The sequence below is a fragment of the Hemiscyllium ocellatum genome, chromosome 10, assembly GCF_020745735.1.
Source record: "Hemiscyllium ocellatum isolate sHemOce1 chromosome 10, sHemOce1.pat.X.cur, whole genome shotgun sequence".
NCBI classification, from domain to species: Eukaryota; Metazoa; Chordata; class Chondrichthyes; order Orectolobiformes; family Hemiscylliidae; genus Hemiscyllium; species Hemiscyllium ocellatum.
Genome location: NC_083410.1, coordinates 22,804,506 through 22,829,621, shown reverse-complemented (window position 1 = coordinate 22,829,621; position 25,116 = coordinate 22,804,506). Strand labels below are relative to the sequence as shown.

The following is a 25,116-nucleotide window of genomic DNA, read 5'->3' as shown; positions in this document are numbered from 1 at the left end:
TTACAGTGAAGGAAGTGCTGGATGTCCTGAAATGCATAAACGTGGATATATCTCCAGAACCTGATCAGGTATACCCTAGAACTCTGTGGGAAGCTAGGGAAGTGGTTGCTGGGTCCCTTGCTGAGATATTTGTATCATCAATAGTCACAGGTGAGGTGCCAGAAGACTGGAGGTTGGCTAACATGGTGCCACTGTTTAAGAAATGTGGTAAGGAAAAGCCAGGGAACTATAGATCACTGAGCCTGACATCGGTGGTGGGCAAGTTGTTGGAGGGAATCCTGTGGGATAGGATGTACATGTATTTGGAAAGGCAATGACTGATTAGGGATAGTCAACATGGCTTTGTGCATGGGAAATCATGTCTCACAAACTTAATGGAGTTTTTTGAAGAAGTAACAAAGAGGTTTGCTGAGGGCAGTAGACATGATCTATATGGGCTTCAGTAAGGCATTCGACAAGGTTCCCCATGGGAGACTGATTAGCAAGATTAGGTCTCATGCAATACAGGAAGAACTGGCTCAAAGGTAGAAGACAGAAGGTGGTAGTGGAGAGTTGTTTTTCAGACTGGAGACCTCTGACCAGTGGAGTGCCACAAGGATTGGTGCTGGGTTCACTACTTTTCATCATTTATATAAATGATTTGGATGTGAACAATGGAGGTATAGTTAGTAAGTTTGCAGATGACACCAAAATTGGAAGTGTAATGGATAGCAAAGAAGGTTACCTCAGATTACAATGGGACTTTGATCAGATGGGCCAATGGGCTGTGGAGGGGCAGATTGAGTTTAATTTACTAAGAGATTCTATTAATCTGTGAAATTCTCTACCACAGAAGGCTGTGAAGTGAAATCACTGAATTTATTTAACAAAATAAAGATGGATGTTAAGAGCTAAAGGTCTCAAGGGACACAGGATAATGAAGGGAGTTTGGTGTTGAGGTAGAGAATTCGACGTTTCGAGCATAAGCCCTTCATCAGGAAGGGCTTATGCTCGAAACGTCGAATTCTCTATTCCTGAGATGCTGCCTAACCTGCTGTGCTTTGACCAGCAACACATTTGCAGCTGTGATCTCCAGCATCTGCAGACCTCATTTTTTACTCGTTGAGGTAGAGAATCAACCTTGATCATGTTGAATTGCACAAAGGGCTTGATGGGCTGAATAGCTTTTTTTTTCTATTTCTATTTTCTATATTTCTATGTTTCTCCTCCATGTAGGAGACTAGTAAACTACTTAGAAACTAGGCAATAGTAGGCAGTAAAGAGATGTTAATGCATGCAAGTAGACCTCTTGTTGCTCACAGGTTGATTCTCATCTCGCTATACAAAACTTGGTTGTAAAATTGGACTTAAGTTTCTGGACTTGCCATATTTCCCCAATGACCTTGTTATTTCTCATGTCTTTAAGGTGCAGGGAAAATTCTGTCCAAAATGTTGATCTGGAAGATACTGTATATCATCCAAAACTAAATGTCAGGCAAGTAGTTTGGCAACAAAGATATATTGTTGTGATTGAGCACAATGGTTGAGATGTAGACATGGATGTCCTTAATCTACATATGTAATCTGAACACATATCTTGTGAAGATGCACCCCATCAACTGTCTTGTTTCTTTCTTAGGTAGAATGTGAAGGAAGGGAACAAGGAGCGACGCAATCTGTGAACAAATTAGTTAGAATTCTAGTTCATAGGAAAAGCTGTAAACTTCGTAATGATGTCACAATGTTGTGCATTGTTCATACTGATAGCTTTCGGGTCACTTTGTGCTACCAAATAATATTAAGACAGAAGACTCCAATTACAATAGATAGCATTCAGAATACCTATCAAAACTAAGAAAATCATTGTAATATATTACAAACTGTTCATATTGAAATGAAACATGCAGAGTAGACAAATCACTGTACAGCTACAATTGCTTTCTTTTGTTTTTAGTTGAGAAAACAAATGTTTTAACTGATGCATTTCTATTTTCATTTTGTGAAATGTGTTGAAAAGAGAAAAGGACTTTCATTAAACAGGACCTAATGTATTCTCAAGGAATTCCAACTCACTTCATAGTCAATTATTATTTATTTGTTGGTAAGTAGCTAAAAGTGCACAGTTTTGGATTCCTTACCCACGGAAGGACATTGTTGATTTAGAGGTCATTTCGAAAAGGTTCACTATATTTCCCCCCAGAATGGAAGTGTTGGCCAATGATGGGAGGTTGATTTTATTTACTTACTTATTCACAAGATGTGGCCAATACTAGTTAGGCCAACATTTATTGCACATCCTTCCTTGTCTGTAAGAAGGTGGTGGTGAATTTCCTTCCTGAATTGCTGTAATTCATAGGGATAGGTAGTTACACAAGAAGCATATTACGAGATATTGATCCAGTCACATTGAACAGTTGGTGATATAATACAGTCAGGATGGTGTGTTTCTTGGAAAGAAACTTGCAGGTGGTGACACTCCAATGATGAGTTGTTTTTCTTGGCTGGAGAGTTTGGTACAGGGGGAAGTGTCTCAGGTTCAATCGAGGAGATCAATCAGTCAAAACTGAGGTAAGGATGATTTCTTAGAAACGTAAAGAAGAAAATAATCAGAAATTCTGCTATGTGAATCCTTGAAATTTTCTATCCCAATGGGTTACCGATGTTCTATGATTCAGCATAATCAAGACTAAGATAGATTTTTAGACTTTTGGGGATCGAACAGATGATTGAGTTGAAATCAAAGATGGAGCATGATCTTTGGAACAGGCTTGGGGGACAACATGGTCTTCTTCTGCTCATATTTTATAATTAAATTCTATAACAGCTATTCCTTCACTTCTGTTTCTTCCCTTCCATGAAAAGTGATTAACCTGAGAATTGCAAATTATTAAAAACGTTTTATGTGAAGGTGGTGATTCAGAGTACAAAAATGTCCCAGATGTTCAAATTACTGCTCCTGGTGTTCAGACATTCATATGTAAAGAGGGCATTTCATGAATATGTGTTGTTGCTGTATAAATAGTCCACATTATGTTTTACTGTGTTAATCAGTTAGTGCCTGATGTACTAAGTAATAAATTTTATTTTATTTTTCATTTAAAAGTATACCTTATTTTCAATTATCCTCATTTAGAGAGCTAAACATTTGTTGAATTTTAGACAGTGTAGGTTTATGGTAAGAATACAGTTTAGAATAAATTAAAATGGAATTGAAGATCATAACTTACAATGCTGAAGTTATTAATTAATAGAAGATCGTACATCTTTCATGTTACCAGTCAGACGATGCAAAACACTTCATGAATCTCTGCAACCTGATCTACATTTTGAACAATAATCAAAATATTTAATATGCAGTTATACTGAAAACAGGGTTTCTTTTCAATCAGCAAAATATAATGGTATTCAAATGATTTGCCAGTCACATTGTTCTTCAACATCTTCATCATACAAAACATCAATTATAGACCTGCAACACCCCAATCCCACCCAAAATCTGGAGGTAAAAGTAGGATGCTCCAGTGACTTCTATAATATTAAAAGAAAAGAATCAACATACACAATGCAGCAGTATTACCCTCATCATCCTGCTCTTTATAGCCTTGTTTTAAAAATAACACATGGAGAAGTCAACCTTAAACTTTACTAGACACATTGAAAAGGAAGGTTAGAAACAGAAATGACATGATCTTGATGTTTTCACAACATTCACATGCAACTGTCAATTCTTGATTCTCCACAGATATTTCCTAACAAGTACCTACTACCTTTTCTACTTTTATTTTGCTTTTTACCTTCTTATGATCAATACTGCTCTATTTTCTGTCACCAGTTTAATTAATTACTTTTATCAAGCAAAGTGAAAATTATAGACTTTTATTCCAATGTTCTGTCCACATGACAGTTCCTTATTATTTTTGTGAAATAAAGCTGGAACTCCTTTTTTCCCTATAAGCATGCAAAACAGCAGGCTAACAGGACAAACTTGAGATTGGGGACTGATCAGCCAGAATAGTGTTATCTTTTTAAAGGTTTCCTGAAATATATTTTTATTTTATGTTTTTCGTTCCTTATATTTTTGGAGGAGGTGGTGACATAGTTATAATATCACTGGACTCATAATCCAGCAGCCCAGGCTTGTGTTCTGGGGATATCCTTGGAATTCCACCATGACAGATGGTGACATTTGAATTCAATAAAAACCTGGAATAAGTAGCTAGCCGAATTGCGACCATAAAACCACTGTTGATAAACATAAAAATTCATGTGGTTCATTAATAATTTTTTAGGGAAGGAAATCTGTCATCCTTACTTGGTCATACATGTGATCCAGATCTTCAAAAACATGATTGATCCTTATCTGCTGTCTGAGCAACTTGGAATGTTCTGGCAATGCTGGATTATTAGTAATATGCTGGCCTACTTGTCAGTTCCAAAACCTGAATATTTTTCCAGGTCTTGCTGCATTTGGACACTGACTGCTCAGTATCTGAGGAATAAGGAAAGGAATTGTGACAATGTTCCATATGGTAGACTGGTTAACAAGGTTAGATCACATGGAATACAGGGAGAACTAGCCACTTGGATGAAAAAATTGGCTCAACAGTAAGAGATAGAGGATAGTGGTGGAGGGTTGCTTTTTGGACTGGCGGCCTATGACCAGTGGCGTGCTGCAAGGATCAGTCAAATGTTTTGATGTTTATATAAATGATTTGCAAATCACTATGGTTAGTAGGTTGCAGATGACACCAAAATAAGTGGTGTAGTGGAGAGCCAAAGTTACCTCAGAGTACAATGGGACCTTGATCAGATGGAAATGGGTTGAGGAGTAGCAGATGAAGTTTAATTTACACAAATATGACGTGTTGCATTTTGGTAAGGCAAATCAGTGTGGGGCTTATACATTTAATGGTAAGGTCCTGAGGAGTGTTACTGAACAAAGAGACCTGGGGTACAAGTTCATAGTTCTTTAAATGTGGAGTCACAGGTAGACAGAGTTGTGAGGAAGATGTTTGGTATGCTTTGGCTGATCTTTTAATCCTCATCTCCGCTTACTTGCATTTTCCCTATAACCCTTGATTCCCTTCCTGATTAAAAATCTATCTACACCAACCTAAACAGCCTGCAGTGATAAAGAATTCCTCAGATTTACAACCCATGAGAGAAGAAGTTTGTCCTTGGTCTTAAATTTATAACTAGGAAAAAGTGAGGACTGCAGATGCTGGGGATCAGAGCTTAAAAATGTGTTGCTGGAAAAGCGTAGCAGGTCAGGCAGCATTCTCCTTCTCCTTTGATGCTGGCTGACCTGCTGCTCTTTTCCAGTAACACATTTTTAAGCTTAAATTTATAATCTCTTATTCTGAGATCCAGAACCTTGTGTGTTTTAGTAAGGTTGTATCACATTCTTTCATATTTCATGCCCAATCTACTTGACCTCTCCTCCTAAAGCAGCCCCTCCATACCTATTATCAGACTAGTTAATCTTCCCTGATTATCTGGTTGCATGGATGAGTTGGATGGAAAGGTCTACTTCTGTGCTGAATATTTCTATGACTCTATGACTATCTTTATTGACGTCTTCAATTGCCAGGACACCTTATCCTCACATTTCCCTACATTACATTCCATCTGCCAAGTTTTTGGTTATGATTTGGAGATGCCGGTGTTGGACTGGGATGTACAAAGTTAAAAATCACACAACACCAGGTTATAGTCCAACAGGTTTAATTGGAAGCACACTAACTTTCGGAGCACCACTCCTCCATCAGGTGATTGTCACCTGGTGAAGGAATGGCGTACTGAAAGCTAGTGTGCTTCCAATTAAACCTGTTGGACTGGAACCTGGTGTTGTGTGATTTTTAAGTTTTTGTTTACTAATTGATCTTGTCTATATCCCTCTGCTGACTCTTTGTTTAATCCTCACCACGTCTTTCCTCTTATTTTTGTGTCATCATTACACTTGGCTATAGTACATTCACTTTCTTCATCCAAATTATTAACATATATTGTAAATAATTGTGTCCACAGCATTAATACCTGTGGTTCACCATTAGTTACAGGTTGCCATCCTGAAAATCCCTTCCCCCAATCCAACTTTCTGTCTATAGTTAGCCAAACCTTTAATATACTGCTCCAATACCATGGACTCTGATGTTATTGAATAGCCTCTTGTATTATCACGTGTCTTCTGCATTTAAAAAAAATGTACAAATTGAAAAATAATTTTTAGTGCCAATTCCTCCAGGGTTGCTTTCCTGATCCACGATTTTTTAAAAAAATCATACTCTGTTGTACTCTTAGAAATGTCTACTTGTGATGCATCTGAACTTCAGGTTACAAAGTGATAGATGTTTATCAACCTACTGAATTTCTCCAGCATTTTCTATTTTTTATTTCAGATTTTCAGCATTTGCAGTGTATTGTTTTTAAAAAGCCAGTTCACTTATTTCAACACTCAAAATTTGAGGTATCTATTGAATTGAAATGGTAGGCAGCATATAATTATTTCACATTAGATCATTGATGAACTCTGTGAAAGTGAGGACCGCAGACCCCGGAGATTAGAGTCGAGAATGTGGTGCTGGAAAAGCACAGCAGGTCAAGCAGCATCCGAGAAGCAGAATTCCTGATGAAGGGCTTTTGCCCGAAACGTCCAATCTCCTGCTTTGCTGCCTGACCTGCTGTGCTTTTGCAGCACCAAACTGATACTGTACTCGCCAAGAGAAGAACTGTGAGGTCCATAATCGGCTTTGCATGTAAATCTTTCATTAGGAAACATGGATGATTTACTGGATGTTGTTAATAGATGAAAAAGGTATAACGGGTGATTTTGTGATGGGTGAAACAAAATAGGGCACTTTGGATATAGGAGAAAGTGAGGACTGTAGATGCTGGAGATCAGAGCTGAAAATGTGTTGCTGGAAAAGCGCAGCAGGTCAGGAAGCATCCAAGGAACAGGAGATTCAACGTTTCGGGCATAAGCCCTTCCTGAAGAAGAGCTTATGCCCGAAACGTCGAATCTCCAGTTCCATGGATGCTGCCTGACCTGCTGCGCTTTTCCAGCAACACATTTTCAGCACTTTGGGTATAGTAAAAGAACATGGGGATTCCATTGTAATAAGAAAAAGTGGGGAAGTGCACAATTGAAGTAGCTCAAGAGCACAGCAGGTTAGGCAGCATCTGAGGAGCAGGAGAATCAATGTTTCAGGCAAAAGCCCTTCAACAGGAATCGGCACAGTTGTGTGAATTGATGTCCCTGGTTCTATTCGAATTTGCGAGTCCTGTGTACAGTGTACATCTCTGTCTCTGGGTTAGAAGTCTTTGGTTCAAGTCCACTCCAAGTGTGTCGGAACCTGCCTGAACAGGTTGATTAAGAAGATTCGTAAATGTAATTTTTTAAAAAATTAAAATCTCTCGTGAGGCGGTGCTAGTGTCCCTGCCTCTGAGCCGAAGACCCAGGGGTTTGTCGTGACACGTCTGAACGGATTAAAATAGGCAGAAAGAATTCCAAATATTTGAGCCTTGAAAACCATCGATGCCGAACAGCTTTGAAATCAGTGATCAAAAATAAGAACAAAGTGGGGAATTCAAGAAAATTGGAGAGAAAATCCTTCTGTAAGGACATATTGGAGAATGTCGGCCATATTGCTAAGAAACTGCAGCGGTGGTGACCTGCATACGTTAAGAGGCTGAGCTGACGACCATCTTTGTAAAGGAAGGGCGAAAGGAGGCAGCGTTGACGACCATCTTAGTATAGGAAGGGCACGGCCATGTTGAGCAGTCGCAGCTTTCTGTGTGTTGCACTGTTTCTGGTCCTTCGGCTGAATTCAACGTTGAAGCGGGAGTGCACGTGGAGAAGCACGATTTAAGGGACTGTTTTTCAGTTTGAACATGGAAGTGGAGAGGCCGAGGGATGAAATGTTTAAGAAGGAGAAGGAGCAGGAGGTGGAGAGGCTGAGAGATGAATTATTCAAGAAGGAGCAGGAAGTGCAGAGGTTAAAGGCAGCGGTTGTCCACTTACAACAGGTACATGAAGAGAGTCCCCACCCTCAGATCAATTGTCTTCCTGAAGAACTGCTTTTATGTCAGCTTAACCATCAATGTCTCTAGTTCTCGAGAAGAGTAAATGCAGTCTAACAGTTTTAGTACAGACTGGTAAAGATTTATTGCTGTTATTTCACCATCCTCCCCAAACTAGGTCAATTGAGAAATCCAAAACTGAAATTGAATCGCTCCTTTAGATAAGGTTGTTTAATAAGAATTGGGTAACCAGATGGAGTTAAGATACAGCTTAGCTATGAGCTTGCAGTTATGCCTCTGTTACTGTATCCCTTTCACTGTTGTAAACAAAACTCTTGCTGTACTACAACAAACAGGAAGGTCCAACTGCTAATGTTTGCCTGCTGTGAAGATTTCTGGAGTATCCTGGTTGAGCCCAAGCTTGGGAGATGGCAAAACATTGAAAATGTCTTATCAACAGTGCCTTTGCAAGATTCTCCAAACCTCATGGTCCAACAACAGTGTCCTCCTGAAAGCAATTTGAGGCACATCTCATTCAAAGCAAGGTCTTTTGGTTGGGGCATATCCTTCGTATTGTTGACACTAGAGGTGACATATTGAACCTCTGCAGTAGATTAGATATATGTACACCCACAGTGCTGTTATGGAGGGAATTCTAAGGTTTTGACTTGTCCAAAGTGAAAGAAAAGTGATCAAAATCCAAGTCTAGCTTGGGAATAGCTTGGAGATTGTGGTTTCCACTGCACTTGCCCTTCTAGATGGCAGTGGCCATGGTTAGAAGGTACTGTCAAAGGAGCATTGCAGAATTTCTGCAGTGCATCATTTATATGATACACACTATTTCTATAATATTATCAGTTGTGGTGCCAATCATGTGATGCCAATGTGCTCTGTGCCCTGGATGGTGCCGAGCTTCAACAATAATCTAGGAAATTGTCGGCAGGTGAACTTGATGTCTGTCGTGGAGAACCTCTTGGAGGAGATACTAAGGCACAAGATATATGCACATTTGGATGACAATGGACTAGTTAGTGACAGACAGCATGGTTTTGTAAGGTCATGTGTCTCCAAACTGATTGCATTTTTTGAAGAGGTGACAAAAGTAATTGATGAAGGAAGGGCCGTGGATGTAATTTATATGGACTTTAGTAAGGCATTTGATCAAGTCCCACATGACAGTTTGGTACAAAAGCTAAAATCACATGGAATTTGGGAAGGGCTTGCTAGATGGATATAAACTGACTTGGTCATAGAGGACAGGTGGCTGTGGAAGGGTGTTTTCCAGAATGGAAATGGGTAACTCGTGGTATTCCACAGGGATTGGTCTTGGATCCTTTGTTTGTAGTGTGTATGTGTATATACTAACAATTGTGAAAGGATACAACAGGATATAGATTGGTGACTTGGGCACAGAAATGGCAGATGAAGTTTAATACAGTCAAATGCAGGGTGATCATTTGAGATCAAATTTAGGTTTGAATTATACTGTAAATGGCAGAACCCTGAGAAACATTATCATACAGACAGAGCTGAGCATGCCGGTCCACAGTTTCCTAAAAGTGGCAACACAGGTGGCCAAAGTGATTAAGAGTGCATTTGGCATGCTTGCCTTCATCGGCCGAGGCATGGAGCACAAGAATTGGCAAACCATGGTGCGGCTACGTAAAACCCTTGTTTGGCCGCATTTCGAGTATTGTGTGGAGTTTTGGTCACTACATTACCAGAAGGTCGTGGAATCTTTAGAGAGAATACAGAGAAGGTTCACCAGGATGTTGCCTGATCTTGAGGGCATTGCCTCTGAGGAAAGGTGAAAAGAACTAGGATTGTTTTCACTGGAAAGACTGGCTGAAAGGAAACCCGACAGAGATCTACAAAATTGAGAGGCAAAGATAGGGTGGATAGTGTGAGGCTTTTTTCCAGGGTTGAAGTTTCAATTACAAGGGGGCAGAAGTTCAAGGTGAGAGAGGGAAGGTTTAAGGGAGATGTGCGAGGGAAGTTTTTCACGCAGAGTGGTGGGAGCCTGGAATGCCCTGCCATAAAAGATGGTGGAAGCAGACGTTTAAGAGGCATCTGGATGATTACATGAATAGAGGGATACAGACCAAATAAGGGCAGAATGTTTGTCTTTTAGTTTGGTTAGGGCAAGATGATCGGCACAGGCTTGGAGGGCCAAAGGGCACTGTACCTATGCTGTACTTCACTTTTGTTCTTATTGTTGTTGAAGGTGTGCTCAAACGGGCAAGTAAAGAGGATCACTTGTGCCTTGTAGGTGGAAAACAGTGAAGAAGGTTATCTGGAAATGCAGTGAGATCTTGATCACCTGGCCAGTGGGTGAAGGAATGGCCAGGTGTTGCATTTTGGTAAAGCAAGCCAGGATAGGACATACACTGTCAGTAGCAGGGCCCTGGGAAGTGTTATATAACAGGGAAATCTAAAGGTACAGGTTCATAGCTCCTTGAAAATGGAGTCACAAGTAGACGGGACAGTAAAGAAGGCTTTTGGCATGTGAGTTTTCATTGGTCAAAGCATTGAGCACAGGAGGTGGGACATCTTGTTGCAGCTGTACAAGGTATTGTTGAGGCCACGTTTGGAGTACTGTGTGGAGGTTTGATTGCCCTACTAAGGATATTTTTAACTAGAAAGAGGGCAGATAAGATTTACTAGGAGCTTAACTGGACTGGAAGGTTTGAGTTATAAGGAGAGGTTGGATAGGCTGGGACTTTGTTCCCTGGAGCGCAGGAGTCTGAAGGGTGACCTTTATAGAGGTATATAGAATCATGAGAGGCATATGTAAGATAGATACCAGAACACCCGGAAGGAATCCACGCAGACGGGGAGAATGTGCAAACTCCACACAGACAGTTGCTGGAGGCTGGAATCAAACCTGGGACCCTGGTGCTGTGAAGCAGTAGTGCTAACCACTGAGCCACCATGCCTTGCTGCAGGAATCCTAGCCTCTGACTTTTCTCTTGTCACCATTGTATTAACAGGGTGTTTCCAGTTCAGTTTCTGGCTAATGTTGCCAGTGGGGTTTCAGCAATGGTAATATCATTGAATGTCAAAGGGCAATTATTGATTCTCACTTGTTAGAGTCGATCATTGCCTTGCGCTTGCTTGGTGTGAATATGACTTGCAACCTTTCAGCTTGAACCTGGATGTTTCTAGGCCTTGCTACATTTGGAGACCTTACTGTTTCAATATCTCATGAGTCATGAATGCATCTGAACATTCTGCAATCATTTATGAACATCCCACTTCTGACCCCATGATGAACAGAGAGTAATTGATGAAAGCTACACATTAGTACAAACTGTAAAACTGAACAGTCAGATATGTCAAGTAGATGATCTGCCTTGACTTACTCCCGAGGTCCACAGCATCACAGATACAGTTTTCAAATGATTTGGCTTTACTCACATGATATCCAAAAATGGCAAAAGACTATTGGCCCTGTCAGCATTTGATTAACAGTGTTGAAGAAAGAGTTGTGCTTTTGAACTAGCTGTGACCCTAGCCAAATTGTTTCAGTACAATTTCAATATTGCCCAGTATTTGTATGATGCCAATCGTCCTCTCCAAGGGAGAACCTAACCATCACCTCTTGATATTCAGTAGTATTGTCATCACCCCATCCTGCATTTTCAGCATCCTGGAGGTGAATATTGTCCAGAAACCAAACAAAATTTGACCAGGTACATTCATACTGTGGTGACCAGAATGGGTCAGAACGTAGGAATTCTGCAACAAGTAACTCCTTCCATCTAAAGGGTCTGGATCATCTACAAAACACGAGCAGATTGAAATAATATCCCTTTGTCTGGATGGGTGCAGCTCCAACAACACTCAAGACGCTTGACACCATCCAATACAAAGTAGATGACTTGATTGCATCCAATTATGACCTTGAACATCCACTCCCTTTACGACTGACACAGTGTGCACCACAGCAACTCAGCAAAGCTCCAATGACAGCAACTTTTGAAACCCTCAATCTCTACCACCTAGAATGACAAGGCAGAAGATACTTAGCAACACTACCACCTGCACGTACAGTTTCCAGGTGACAAATCATCCTGACTTGGAAATGTATCATATTTCTTCAACATTCCTTGCGTGCCCTTTCTGACAACATTGTGGGTGTTCCTTCTCCTACAGGCTTGCAGCAGTTAAGGAACGTAACATAGCCGTGGCTGGTAAAGAAGGCAATACATGCTGGCCCAGTCAGTGACTCCTATAATCCCTTGGTTGAACATCAAAAACAATGTATTGTATGTGGACTTCCAAAAGGCATTTGATTAGATGCTGCTCAATAGGACTGGTGTGCATATCTAGAGTTTCGTGATTGAAATGGAATATAATAATATGGTTAACTTAAAGTAGTGGATATTAGACATTTTCTAGACTTGAGACTTTTGTAGTGAAACTCTCCATTAATTGGTGTACAGATGTCTGCTAATATTAATATCTAGATTTTTGGTGTACTGTGCACAATTCTAGAATTTGTGGATTAGACCACTTGAAAGTATTTTGAACCATGAGGAGGATAATGTGGAACTTCAAAATGTCATAAACAGATGGGTGGAATGGATGTTCAAGTGACAAATTTTAATATAGAAGTGATCAGAATTTTGTCAGAAGAAAAAGCAGAGGTCTTGTAAAACATATTGCTAAAATGGGTGCAGAGGCATCTGGGGTGTATTCGTTCATAAATGATTGGCGACAGAGTAGGATGAGAGTGCAGTTAATAAATTGTACAGCATCCAGGGCACTTTTAGTAAGGGCATAGAGAATGAAAGTAAGGATGTTATGTTAAACCTAAATAGAACATTGCTTCAGCCTCAGCTGGAATATTATGTCCCCGCCTGGTTGCCACACTTTAGGAAGGATGTGAAGATGTTAGAGAGAGTGCAGCAGCAGTTCAAAAGTGGTTTCGGGGATGAAGAATTTGAGTTAGGTGAAGTAATTAGAGATGTTGGGTCTGTGTTTTTTTTTCCTCTTGGAGAAGTTTGAGAGGAGCTTTCATAGGTGTATTCAGAATCCTGAATGTCTGCTCTGAATACATAGGGGCAAACTATTCCTGTTAATGGAAGGTTTCAGAATAAGAGGGCATGGATTTTAAGATAATTGTCAAAAGCAGTGATGAAATGACAAAAAACTCTCATGCTGCAAATAGTTAGGATCATGAATGCACAGCCTAAGAGCATTTTGGAGGCAAGTTCAAATGGGGCATTCAAGAGAATTGAAGTACTATCTGAACAAGAATGTGCAGGAGGATGTTGCCAGGGTTGGTGGGTTTGAAGTAAAGGGAGAAGCTGAGTAGATTGGAGTTATTTTCTCTGGAGCATTAGAGGCTGAGGGGTGAGGTAAAAACAATGACTGCAGATGCTGGAAACTAGATTCTGAGATCCTGAAAGAGAACTGTTGCTGGTGTTTTTGAATCTGTGGTCTGTACTGTTTGTCCTGTTCGGGTCCGAACTGTGCTGGTTTAAAGGTGGTTCGGAATCCGTGGGGGATGAATTGGTTACGGAGGCAGGCACTGAGGAAGCAAATGTGGCTGTCGTAGCGAGTTTGTTTCACGACATGGTAGAAGAGTTTCAGGGCAGAAGAAATGACCTGGGAGTTGCAGTGTGAGAGGGACTCCCTGAGATTCTTGTAGAGAGAGGAGGAAAACTTCTTCAAAGCAGGCATCCTTGCAAGAGGATTCGCAGTAGGGTTAAAATCAACGAGGTAAAAACAATGACTGCAGATGCTGGAAACCAGATTCTGGTGATCCAACAGCGGTTCATAAAAACCATGAGGGGCATGGATATGATGAATAGACAAGGTCAGAGTAGTGCTGCAAAAGCACAGCAGGTCAGGCAGCATCCAAAGGGCAGGAAAATCGACATTTCGGGCAAAAGCCCTTCATCAGGAGTGGTGATGAAGGGCTTTTGCCTGAAACATCGATATTCCAGCTCCTCGGATGCTGCCTAACCTGCTGTGCTTTTCCAGCATCAGTCTAATCTTGACTCTGATCTCCAGCATCTGCAGTACCCACCTCCACTTGAATAGGTAAGGTCTTTTCCCGGGAGCGGGCCAGTCCAAAACTAGAGTGCATAGGTTTGAGGAGAGGGGAAAGGTTTTAGATTTGGATTAGATACTCTACAGTGTGGAAACAGGCCACACCGACCTTCTGAAAAATAATCCACCCAGACCCACTCTCCTACATTTATCCCTGACTAATGCACTTAACACTATGGACAATTTAGCATGATCATTTCGCCTGACCAGTACATCTTTGGATTGTGGTAGGAAACCGGAGCACCCGGAGGGAACCCATGCAGACACAAGAATGTGCAAACTCCACAGTCACCTGAAGTGGGAATCAAACCCGGGTCCCTAGTGCTATGAGGCCACTGTGCTGCCCTTTTGAAAGGGACCCAAGGGACAACCTTTTCATGCAGACGGTGATATGTATGGAATGAGCTGCTAGAGGATGTGGTGAAGCCTGGTACAATTAGGACATTTAAAAGGTATCTGGATTGGTAAATGAATAGGAAAGGTTTAGAGGAATATGGGCCAAATGCTGGCAAATGGGACAAGATTAATTTAGGATATCTGGTTAGCATGGGCAAGTTGTTTCTGTGGCGTACATCTCTATGACTACAGGAAGAAGTATGGGGAGTGGCATTAGTTGCAATACTTTTTTGGGAATACGGCATAGGCCAAATGTTCCCCTACAGTACTGTAGCGTTTCTGTGACATCTTTTTATGTAAAAATATTGGCAATACACAGCAGACCAAGCATCTTTAGCAGAGCGAGGAACAGAGTCAACATTTTAGGTCCATGCCTGTTCATCCTCCCAGTTCGGTAAATGTCTTTCTTTTTCAGGATTCTCATTCTGGAAATACGTTTCCATTACTGAAACAAGTAACAGAGATGCCTCCATTGGAAGAAAAGTCGCTCTCTAATGAAGAGATCCTGAGATACAGCAGACAGCTCATCATCCCAGAGTTTGGAGTCAAAGGTAATATTTAAAATAATCATAATGAATATAGTTCATAAAATTTGAGACTTAACAATTCTAGTATTGGACAAGTAATATCAGTGGTGGAGTTCAAGTCGAAAATTTGAATTCAATATATAATTAGATTAGATTACCTACAATGTGGAAACAGGCCGGTCGACCCAACAAGTCCACACCGATCCTCCCAAGAGAAACCCAACCCCCACTCCTATGATGCACCTAACACTATGGGCAATTTAGCATGGCCAATTCACCTAACCTGCACATCTTTGGACTGAGAGGAAACCGGAGCACCCGCAGGAAACCCACGCAGACACGGGTAGGATGTGCAAACTCCACACAGACAGTTGCCCGAGGTGGGAACCCAGGTCCCTGGCGCTGTGAGGCAGCAGTGCTAACCACGGAGTCATCGTGCCGCCCCAAAACTAGCATTTTGCGAGCTATTGAGTAAATTTGAATTTTGTTTGGGGGTTTTATAGGTTCAAAGCTGCTGAAACAACTGGGGAGACACCTAGGTGGTTTCCCCCTTATCTTATCAAAAGACTATATTTATCTGATGCTGTTATTATTAGAAGCAAATTAGTTTTCTTGGTTGACAATTATGTTTTCAAAAGAAAGTAGTGCATGTCTGAAAAGCAGATTTTAATTTTTTTTAATATTGGGCGGTGTAACAAAATCCTGCTGAAAGCCTTTATTGTGAAAACAGATTTCACTTTTTAACCATTTTCAAGCATGCTGAAAATACTTCTTTTTTCAGAAAGGGATGGTGAATTTGAATTTCTTTGTTTACAGGGCTGATGCTGTATTGATACCTTGAGAGAAAAAGAGATCTGTGACTAAAAGTCGTATGATTTGGATTACTGCTTTTACTCACTTTTCGTGGAAAACAGAAATGTGATGGACAGTTGCAGAAATACTTCTGAGTCATAGAGATGTATAGCACAGAAACAGATCCTTTAGTCCAACTCATCCATGCCGACCAGATATCTTAAACTAATCTAGTCCCATTTGCCAGCACTTGGCTCATATCTCTTTGAACCCTTCCTGTTCATGTATCCATCCAGATGCTTTTTAAATGTTCTAATTGTCCCAGCCTCCACCACTTCTTCTGGCAGTTCATTGCATACATGAACCACCCGTGAAAAGGTTGCCCCTTGGATCCCTTTTAAATCTTTCCCCTCGCATATTAAACCTATGTTTTTTGATTTTGGACTTTCTCACCCCTGGGGAAAAAAACTTGTCTGTTTACCCTATCCATGCCTCTCATGACTTTATAAAGTTCTGTAAGGTCTCCCCATAGTCTTCAATGCTCCTGAGAAAACAGCCCCAGCCTATTCAGCCTCCCCCGAGAGCTCAACCGTCCAACCCTGGCAACATCCTTGTAATTATTTTCTGAACCCAGACCTAGCGATTGGATTAAGCAGTGGCTATTATGCTTGTATCCTTACTGCCACATTGCTGATATGAGAGAAGTTGGACTAAGCTGGCTCTAAATTATTCCAATAATAATCGCAAATGTTTTATGACTTTTTATAATTCTGCACTACGTGAATTCCACATATAGTAATGACTAATTTATTTCCACAAATGGAATACTGAACACAATATATAATCCCAATTAATGATTGTTCCATTGCTTTGACAGATGAGTGTTCAGCAAAGAAGCAAATAAAGACAAGTTTGCAGTTTAGGTTAATGTAATCTTGTGTAACATTACTGAAATCTCTTATTGCAAATGCTACATATGAAGTGCTTGTTCTAAAGTCATCTGACTGTTCTCTTTAAATGTTGAAACAGCTTGAGAACAGAGAGTTTTCCATTTGTGTTTATCCAGGGTTACATCCCCCATGATTTAGCTTGAAAACTCTAGCAAACTGAGGCTATATCTAATTTTGAGATGTCCTTTGGTCTGATTTCCGTGTGTAGTTGGCTTAGAGTACTATTGTTTTTGTAATGTGAAAATTCTTCATGCAAACCTAAACCACATGATTGATCCAACAGAGCTGAACCCTGACCAACATTAATGCCAGCTATGTAGCAGTTTGCCAAAATCTCAGCTGGATATTTTGTCCTACTATCTGATACTGTAAATAGATCTGGGACAGTGAGGGTGGAATGCTTCTGATTGTTTTATATGATATTGTTAACATTGGTATCTATTATGCATTTTTAATTATAATCTAGTTTTAAATCTCCCTTTTTATTTTAGCCAGTCACATACGAGTGTTAGAATAGTTTGGGAATTACGATTGCAGTCTGTAGTGGAAGAGCTTAGCTTCATGCAATAATTCATTGCCATTATTAGAAACTGAGAAAACATGTCTTGATGTGCTACTCAGTGCAAAAAGAAAAATTGGAAATGATTTAACCTTGGAACTTACATTTGGGGAAAAAACATTGTAACCTAACACACAGAAACAAAATTAGATTTTCTCCATTATTCCTTCCAGTGACCTGTAAGCATTTCAAACTTAACATTTTTAAAAGACAAATCCTGTATCTATATCCTCATTATAAAAAGGCAGAAATTGTGAGACCTTCAGCACATTGAGACAGGGAAGCCATGAACCCATCAATTTTGGAAACGCTAGTCAAAGCACCATTTACACTTGTTACAAGTATTTTGAGTAAAAGTGTGGACTTTTATAATTTCACTTTCTGTTGCGCAATATTATCTTGGAAATAGATAAACAGGGTGGTTGTTCTAACTCGTCCATATTGTGTTTTATTTCATTTTCTTTTTCAATCATCTGCCGACTCAAATTTTTATATGGTCTGTTTCAGACACCAATACTAGAAGTATATCCCATATCTTCTGGATCCTTGGTGTTTAAAATACAATTATAAGCAAATTAAATGTGACATGTGCCCTAACATTGGATTAAACAAATAAAGTCTATTGGCGTCATGTTTTCATGCTTTTAGGTCAGCTGAATCTGTCTAAGAAGGCTGTTCTGATTGTTGGATGTGGAGGTCTAGGCTGCCCTGCAGCTCAGTACTTGGCTGCTGCAGGCATTGGTAAGTTTAGTTTAGGTCTTGAATTTTGACTTTATTTTTCTTGAATAGATTTTGCACAGGAAGCTTGAGAGAGACTTTACGGAGGTTATTATAGATCAACGAAACAATAAAACTTGTATGTCTGTGAACAAGTGTTGCTTCTGTGAATTGTACTAATTCTCAGAGGGAGAAATGGTTTACTGTATGGAGTATGAGACATGCTGTCTCCCAGAGACCTATCCGTTATCTGCAGATTTTCACCACGTATATTAATGACTTAATTAAAGGAATAGAGAATTGTAATCCAAATTTGCAGATAACACTAATTTGGAAGGTAAAATGGTTTGTGTGAATGGGAGGAGCAATATAGAGTCATAGAGATGTACAGATCCTTTGGGATCAGATATCCCACCCCAATCTAGTCCCATCTGCCATCACCTGGCCCATATCCCTCCAAACTCCTCCTATTCATATACCCAAGCAAATGCCTCTTAAATGTTGCAATTGTACCAGCCTTCACCACTTCCTCTGACAGCTCATTCCATACACGCACCACTCTCTCTGTGTGAAAAAGTTGCCCCGTAGGTCTCTTTTATATCTTTCCCCTCTCACCCTAAACTTATGCCCTCTAGTTCTGGACTCGCTGACCCCAGGGAAAAGACTTTACCTATTTATCCTATCCATGCCCCTCATAACTTTGTAAACCTCTATAAGGTCACCCTCAGCCTCCGACGCTCCAGGGAAAACAGCCCCAGCCTGTTCAGCCTCTCCCTATAGCTCAAATCCTACAAATCTGGCAACATCCTTGTAACTCTTTTCTGAACCCTTTCAAGTTTCACAACATCTTTCCGATAGGAAGGAGACCAGAATTGCATGCAATATTCCAACAGTGGCCTAACCAATGTCCTGTACAGCCGCAACATGACCTCTCAACTCCTGTACTCAGTTCTCTGACCAATAAAGGAAAGCATACCAATCACCTTCTTCACTGCCCTATCTACCTGCGACTCCACTTTCAAGGAGCCATGAACCTGCATATAAAAGAACATAGGGAAACTGAGTGAGTAAATCTATTGCTGATGGAATTCATTCTAGTGAAAAATGAGGTTATCTGAAATGACAAAATAGACTATCTTGTGGTGAGGAGCTGGGAGGTGTGGTGAGGCAAAGGGATTTAGGATTCTATGGACACAATGACTGAAAGCTACTGCACAAGTATAAAATGTAATCATAAATGCTGTTGAAATGTTGCCCTTTTTATTCTCAAGAGGACTGGAATTCAAAAGTGAGGAAATGATGTTTCAGTTACAGATTCTTAGCTGGAACCCATCGGGAGCAATGCATTCAATTTCAGTGACTCCACTTCAGAAAAGATTGCTTGGCCTTAGAAAGGGTACAGTCCTGATGCATGTGAATGTTATTGTGGCTTAAAATGGTAAATTATGAAGTAGGAGAATCAAATTTAGTTTAAACAGTTAAGTCATTTCAATGCGGCATTAAATTGATTAAAATATTCATTATAGTAGGTGCAGCAGAATTAGAGCTGGGAAGTTCAGGAATTAAATCTAGAAGCAGTTTTCACACAATGCATAGTGGGAATTTGACATTGTCTTTCCTGAACAAGTTGTAAGCATTAGAATAATTAACATTTTCAAAACTGAGTGTAAAGAATTTTTGTGAGGCATGTGTACCTAATGTGCATGTATGGATGTTGTACAGATAAGCCATGATCTAATTGAAAGGTGAATCAAGTTTGAGGGGCTGATTAGTCTACTCTTATTCCTATCTTCCAACCCTAAATTTATAATTTGACAACAATATTAATTCCCTCCCCCCACCTTTTTATCTCAGCCCGCTTGGCACACCAGCCTCATTCCTGAAGAAGGGCTTATGCCCAAAACGTTGATTCTCCTGCTCCACGGATGCTGCCTGGCCTGCTGTGTTTTTCCAGCACCACAGTTTTCAACAATATTAACGTGTCCATTTCTGACAGAGCCCTTGTTTATCCATGGAAAAGTACTTGGATCATTAATGATAATTTTATGCCCCATTTACTTTCCAGAGCTGCTTCAAAGAGAAGCAATTCCTTAGTAGTTTGGAACCCCTCTTCCTATGAACTGTAGAGAAACATCAGGATTCATAACATTTTCAAGATACTGTCGGTTAGTTTTGATTGTTACCTTGGCAGTGCCCTCTTTAAACCCTAAAATATTGTGGGGCACCAGCAATTTGAAAATGACACCACTAGCTTTGTGTCAATTTCTTTCTCTTTTGTACATTGGATCTGCTATAAGTAAAATCTGTTCAGTCATGTATTTAAATGCAACTGAGCGATGGGGAGAGGATATTACAATGTGCAAATGTCAATTTAGGTCGATTAGGACTCCTTGATTATGATGATGTGGAGCTTACTAACCTACAGAGACAGATTCTCCATACAGAAGATAAGTTAGGCGTGCCAAAGGCATTGTCTGCAGCAATCAGAATAAGTCAGTAAGTATATTTGTTTATGTCTCTTACTTTCTTTGATCACTCTAAATTGAAGAAAAAGGTTTTCTTTTTGGGTACAGCTTCCATTGTTGACAGGTTTCAACAGCATACCTGTAACATTTGTTACTCATCAGTTTTCTCCCTTTACCAAACTATTTTAAGATATTGTTTCCTTGATGGAATATGGGTTGCACGGTTGTAGGTCACCTTCTGTAGGCTCACCAAATCAACTATTGTTCATATAAGTTATGCTGTGCCTTGTACATGTTACAGATTTTATTGTTCCTCTGTGAGATGGTTGCATATCCAGAAAAAGGGATGGATTGTAAATGTGTTGAAGCAATTTTTTTTCTTCTCTTTCTTACACCTAGGATCTTGTGATAGTCATACAACATAGAAACAGACTCTTCAAATAAACTTGTTTGCGCCAACCAGACATCCCAATCTGACCTAGTCCCATTTGTCAACATTTGGTACATATCCCTTTTAACCTCTTCCTATTCAAATACCAATCCAGATGCTTTTTAAATGTTTTAATTACACCCACCTCCTCCTCCTCTGGCAACTTGTTCCAAAATGCATCGCCTGCGTAAAAAAAAACCCCTCAGGTCTTTCTTTAAATCTTTCCCACCTCACCACAAACTTATGTCCTCTAGTCTTGGACTATCCCACCCTAGGAAAAAGAACTTGGTGACTCATTTTATCCATGCTCCTCATGATTTTGATAAACCTCTAAGGTCACCCCCTCAGCCTCCGCTCTAGGGGATAAAAGCCCCAGCATATTCTGCCTCTCTTTTTAATTCAAACCTTGCAGTCCCGGCACAACATTCTTGTAAATCTTTTCTGCACCCTCTCAAGTTTAACAGCATCTTTGCTGTAGAAGGGCAACCAGGATCGTACACAGTATTCTAAAAGTGGCTTCTTCAAAGTCCTGTACAGCTGCAACATGATCTCCCAATTTCTATATTCATTGCACTGACCAATGGAAGCAAGTGTGCCAAACGCTGTCTTCACCACCCTGTCTACCTGCAGCTTCACTTTCAAGGAACTATGAACCTGCACCCCTAGGTCCCTTTGTTTGGCAACACCCCCAAGGCCCTATCATTAAGTGTATAAATCCTGCTCTAATTTGCACTACCAAAATGCAGCCCGTCACATTTTTGTACCTTAAACTCCATCTGCTACTCCTCAGTTATAGAGTCAAGAGATGTACAGCATGGAAACAGACCCTTTGGTCCGACTCGCCCATGCTGACCAGATATCCCTTGCTACGGTTTACTGCAGTCCTGATTGAGATCAGCTAATTCAACACAAATTACCAATGGAATCTAAAATTTTGTGTATTTTTTTTGGCTAAGCTGCTAGCTAAATTTATCCTCACCTGGAGGGGAGATGAAATAGTTATGTAACAAATACTTATTGACTGAGTTTGAAAAAAGGAAAAACTTGAATTTGTTTGGTACTTCTTATGTCCTTGGGCATTATCAAATGTTTTGCAGCTAACAAGTTACTTTCTTGAAGTGCAACGCCCTGCTATGTAGCCAAATGTAGCAGTCAGTTTATGCAGTGTTAAAGTTAAATTAGTCATTCCGTCATTGACACTTAGAAAGCTACAAATGCCTACTCGGTTAGCTGTAAAAGATCCCATGATACTATTCAGTGAAGCTGTTCCTGGTGTTCTGGCCAACATTTGTCCTTCAAACAAATTACCTAGTTATATTTAATTGCTGTTGAGAACTTGCTGTATGGAAACGAGCAAATGCTTTTCCCACATTCCAACATTTCGGTTAGAACATTTCTAAAGTACTGCATTAGCTGCGAAGTGTTTTGACTCGTCCTGAGGTAGTTGTGTGCTTTCTCTTGTGGTACTCCAATGTGAAGGCTATTAAGATGGTTTGCTAGGTATCAGAGAGATTTAACATTCACTTATTTACATTAGTCCCGGCATCCTCTGGGATTATGGTGTCTTGACCTTGCATTACACTACAGACAATACAATATTCTTAAAATGTTAAGAAGGAACCAAGAGCTCCAGAAGCTAGAAATCTGAAACAAAACAAATTGCTGGAGAAACTCAACAGTTCTGTTAGCATCTGTGGAGAGGAAACCGAGCCAATGTTTCGGGTCTGTTGACCCTTCATCAGAATGATGTTACAAAATGGGGTCGAACCCCTCTGTTAATTAAACCGAACGCCCAGAAAAGCTCGCCTCACCTTGTAATCTGTTAAAATATGAGTGACAGAAAACTCTCAATTTCCACTATTTAAAGAAAATAACATCAATTAATTTTTAACTCTAAAAGTGAACATTAAACAACAACTATTCACAACTCTAAGCCCCTCTTTCTCTTAACTGATTAATACCTGCCTTCAACTCTACAACAATATGCTGTTCCAATAAGACACTTTTAGTAAAATTACATCAACTTAATTTCAAAAACCACACAGTTGCTGTCTTCTTCTGTGTCTTCACTCTTCCAGCTGAAGATTTCCCTGCATCATTGTCCATTTTACTATGAGTATGTTTCACATAAAAAGGTAGCTTTTGATAGAGGGTGTTTCTAATTTCTTGGAGAGCAAGATGGTAGATGGGCAATAGCTCTCCAGTTTTTCTCTGTACGACAGTTGACAAATTATCAAAATATCTACATTTTTAATATCCCCCCCGCCCAACATTAGATTGTCTCATTGGCAAAACAATACATTCAACTCAATTGGATTTTAGTAACCTGGGGCACAATTTAAATTGGTTAAATTTGAATTGTTATCAAAACAGCAACCAAAACTCAGGTATACATCTCACAGCCAAATGGTACATATTTTCAATTTTTTAGTACCCTCTGGGACTGCCATTTACTCATTACACATACCTGTGTATATCTCAGTTCAGAACAGCATTCTCTGTCTTTTCAAGGTACAGTACATGCTTTCAACTTCTTAACAATTAGCAGCTAGGAAAGGTTGGAATACATACTGAAGAGGAGGTTAAGTGAGGAGGGTTATATTAGGGAGGATAAAGGAGTGAGAGAATTGGTGGAAACGGAGCCCAGAGGGGGAGAGAGGCATTTAGGTAAACAAAGAAATGGTTGATGGTATGCCAAGGAGAATACTTGGAGTTTAGAATGATGGGTGGGGGGGACGCGAATCTACTTGAAACATAGAACATAGTGGTCTGGATAGAGTAGATGTTGAGAAGATGTTTACATTGGTAGGGGAGACTGGGACCCAAGGACATAACCTCCGAGTAAAGGGAAGACCTTTTAGAACATACATAGGAGAAACTTCTTCAGCCAGAGAGTGGTGAATCTATGGAATTCATTGCCACAGAAGGCTTTGGAGGCCAGGTCATTGAGTATATTTAAAACTGAGATAGATTGGTTTTTGAGTATCAAGAGTTTCGGGGAGAATGGGGTTGAGAAACTTATAAGCCATGATTGAATGGCAGAGCAGACTTGATGGGCTGAGTGGTCTAATTTCTGCTCTTATTTCTTATGGTCTGATGAGCTGATATTGGGGACCAGAATTCGGCGAAAATAGGTTGGCTGTGTTGAGAGTAGTCCATGTGATGACAAGCCCTGGAGTGTGGGTGTGGGTGCAGTTAAAGGACATAAGATGATGTTCAGGCCCGAAAATTTAACTTGATATTCAGTCTGAAGGCTGCAGGGTCCTCAAGCAGAAAGTGCGATGTATTTTTTTCACCTTGTGCTGAGCCTCATTGGAACACTGCAGCAGGCCTTAATGTTCTTAAAATGTGTCATTGTTCCTGGACAATCTGTATTTGTAAAGCTTTGAAAGCTGTCTGATTGTTGCAAACAATTCTAGAACTGTTCAATCACAAGTCAATGGGGAAAGAGCAGAGAAGTGGGATTGATTCAATAACTGTCAAAAAGTCGTCACGATCATGATAAACCAAATAGCTTTTTTTTCTGTGCTCTATGGTTATAGTTTCCCTATTGATCAATAATTTATCTCCTAATTTCATTAGCATAAATGCTAAGAATCCAGTCTTAACAAGCTTAGCTTCATTAACTGTTCATTTAGAGCATGTTTTATCTGTACTGTTAGAGAAACAACACGTTATTTCAAGATTATTTTACAAATTATGAAAGGTTAATGTTGTTATAACTTCAGAATGAACAACTGCTTAAAAATGTAATTAGAATACGTTAAAATTTCTGAGTGCTACAAGTCCAATAAATTTATTGTAATTAACATAGTATAAATTGTGCACTAATTTTAAGACATCATCTGTTCAAGACATCTTTTTGCTGACTAGGTTAGTAAGTTTGTATAAATTATTTCCAAGTAGAATTTCATGATGAGATACATAATTTAGCTTTTTTTTCCAGTTTGGGTACTAATTTAGAACTCCACATTCTCCTTTCAAATGACTAGTTGTTGGATTAGGGTTCCATAGTTATTAGCCACCCTCTAGTGCTGTGCACAGGTGGCCATTATTTGCGTGTAAATCTTACTGGTGAATGCTTGATTGATGTCCTTTTGAGCACTATCTTGTCCTGTTTTAATGCAGTTAAGATATTCCATTGGATGGCCTTCTGATAAACGTGTGACGGCTTCTTTCCTTTAACATGACCAAATTACCCAATGTTTCAATTTATGCATTG

The 25,116-nt window shown here is 39.9% G+C and overlaps 1 protein-coding gene across 1 annotated transcript in view; it reads left to right on the top strand.

Moving 5' to 3' along the window:
• The first annotated feature begins 7,566 nt into the window (after window positions 1-7,566).
• mocs3 (molybdenum cofactor synthesis 3) overlaps window positions 7,567-25,116 on the top strand; it is a 67,998-nt gene continuing 50,448 nt past the window's right edge. The window contains exons 1-4 of the mRNA XM_060830843.1: window positions 7,567-8,004; window positions 14,870-15,005; window positions 17,931-18,023; window positions 20,375-20,495. Coding sequence (XP_060686826.1) covers window positions 7,870-8,004; window positions 14,870-15,005; window positions 17,931-18,023; window positions 20,375-20,495 — 485 coding nt within the window. The 5' untranslated portion in view covers window positions 7,567-7,869. The remainder of the gene's footprint in view (window positions 8,005-14,869; window positions 15,006-17,930; window positions 18,024-20,374; window positions 20,496-25,116) is intronic.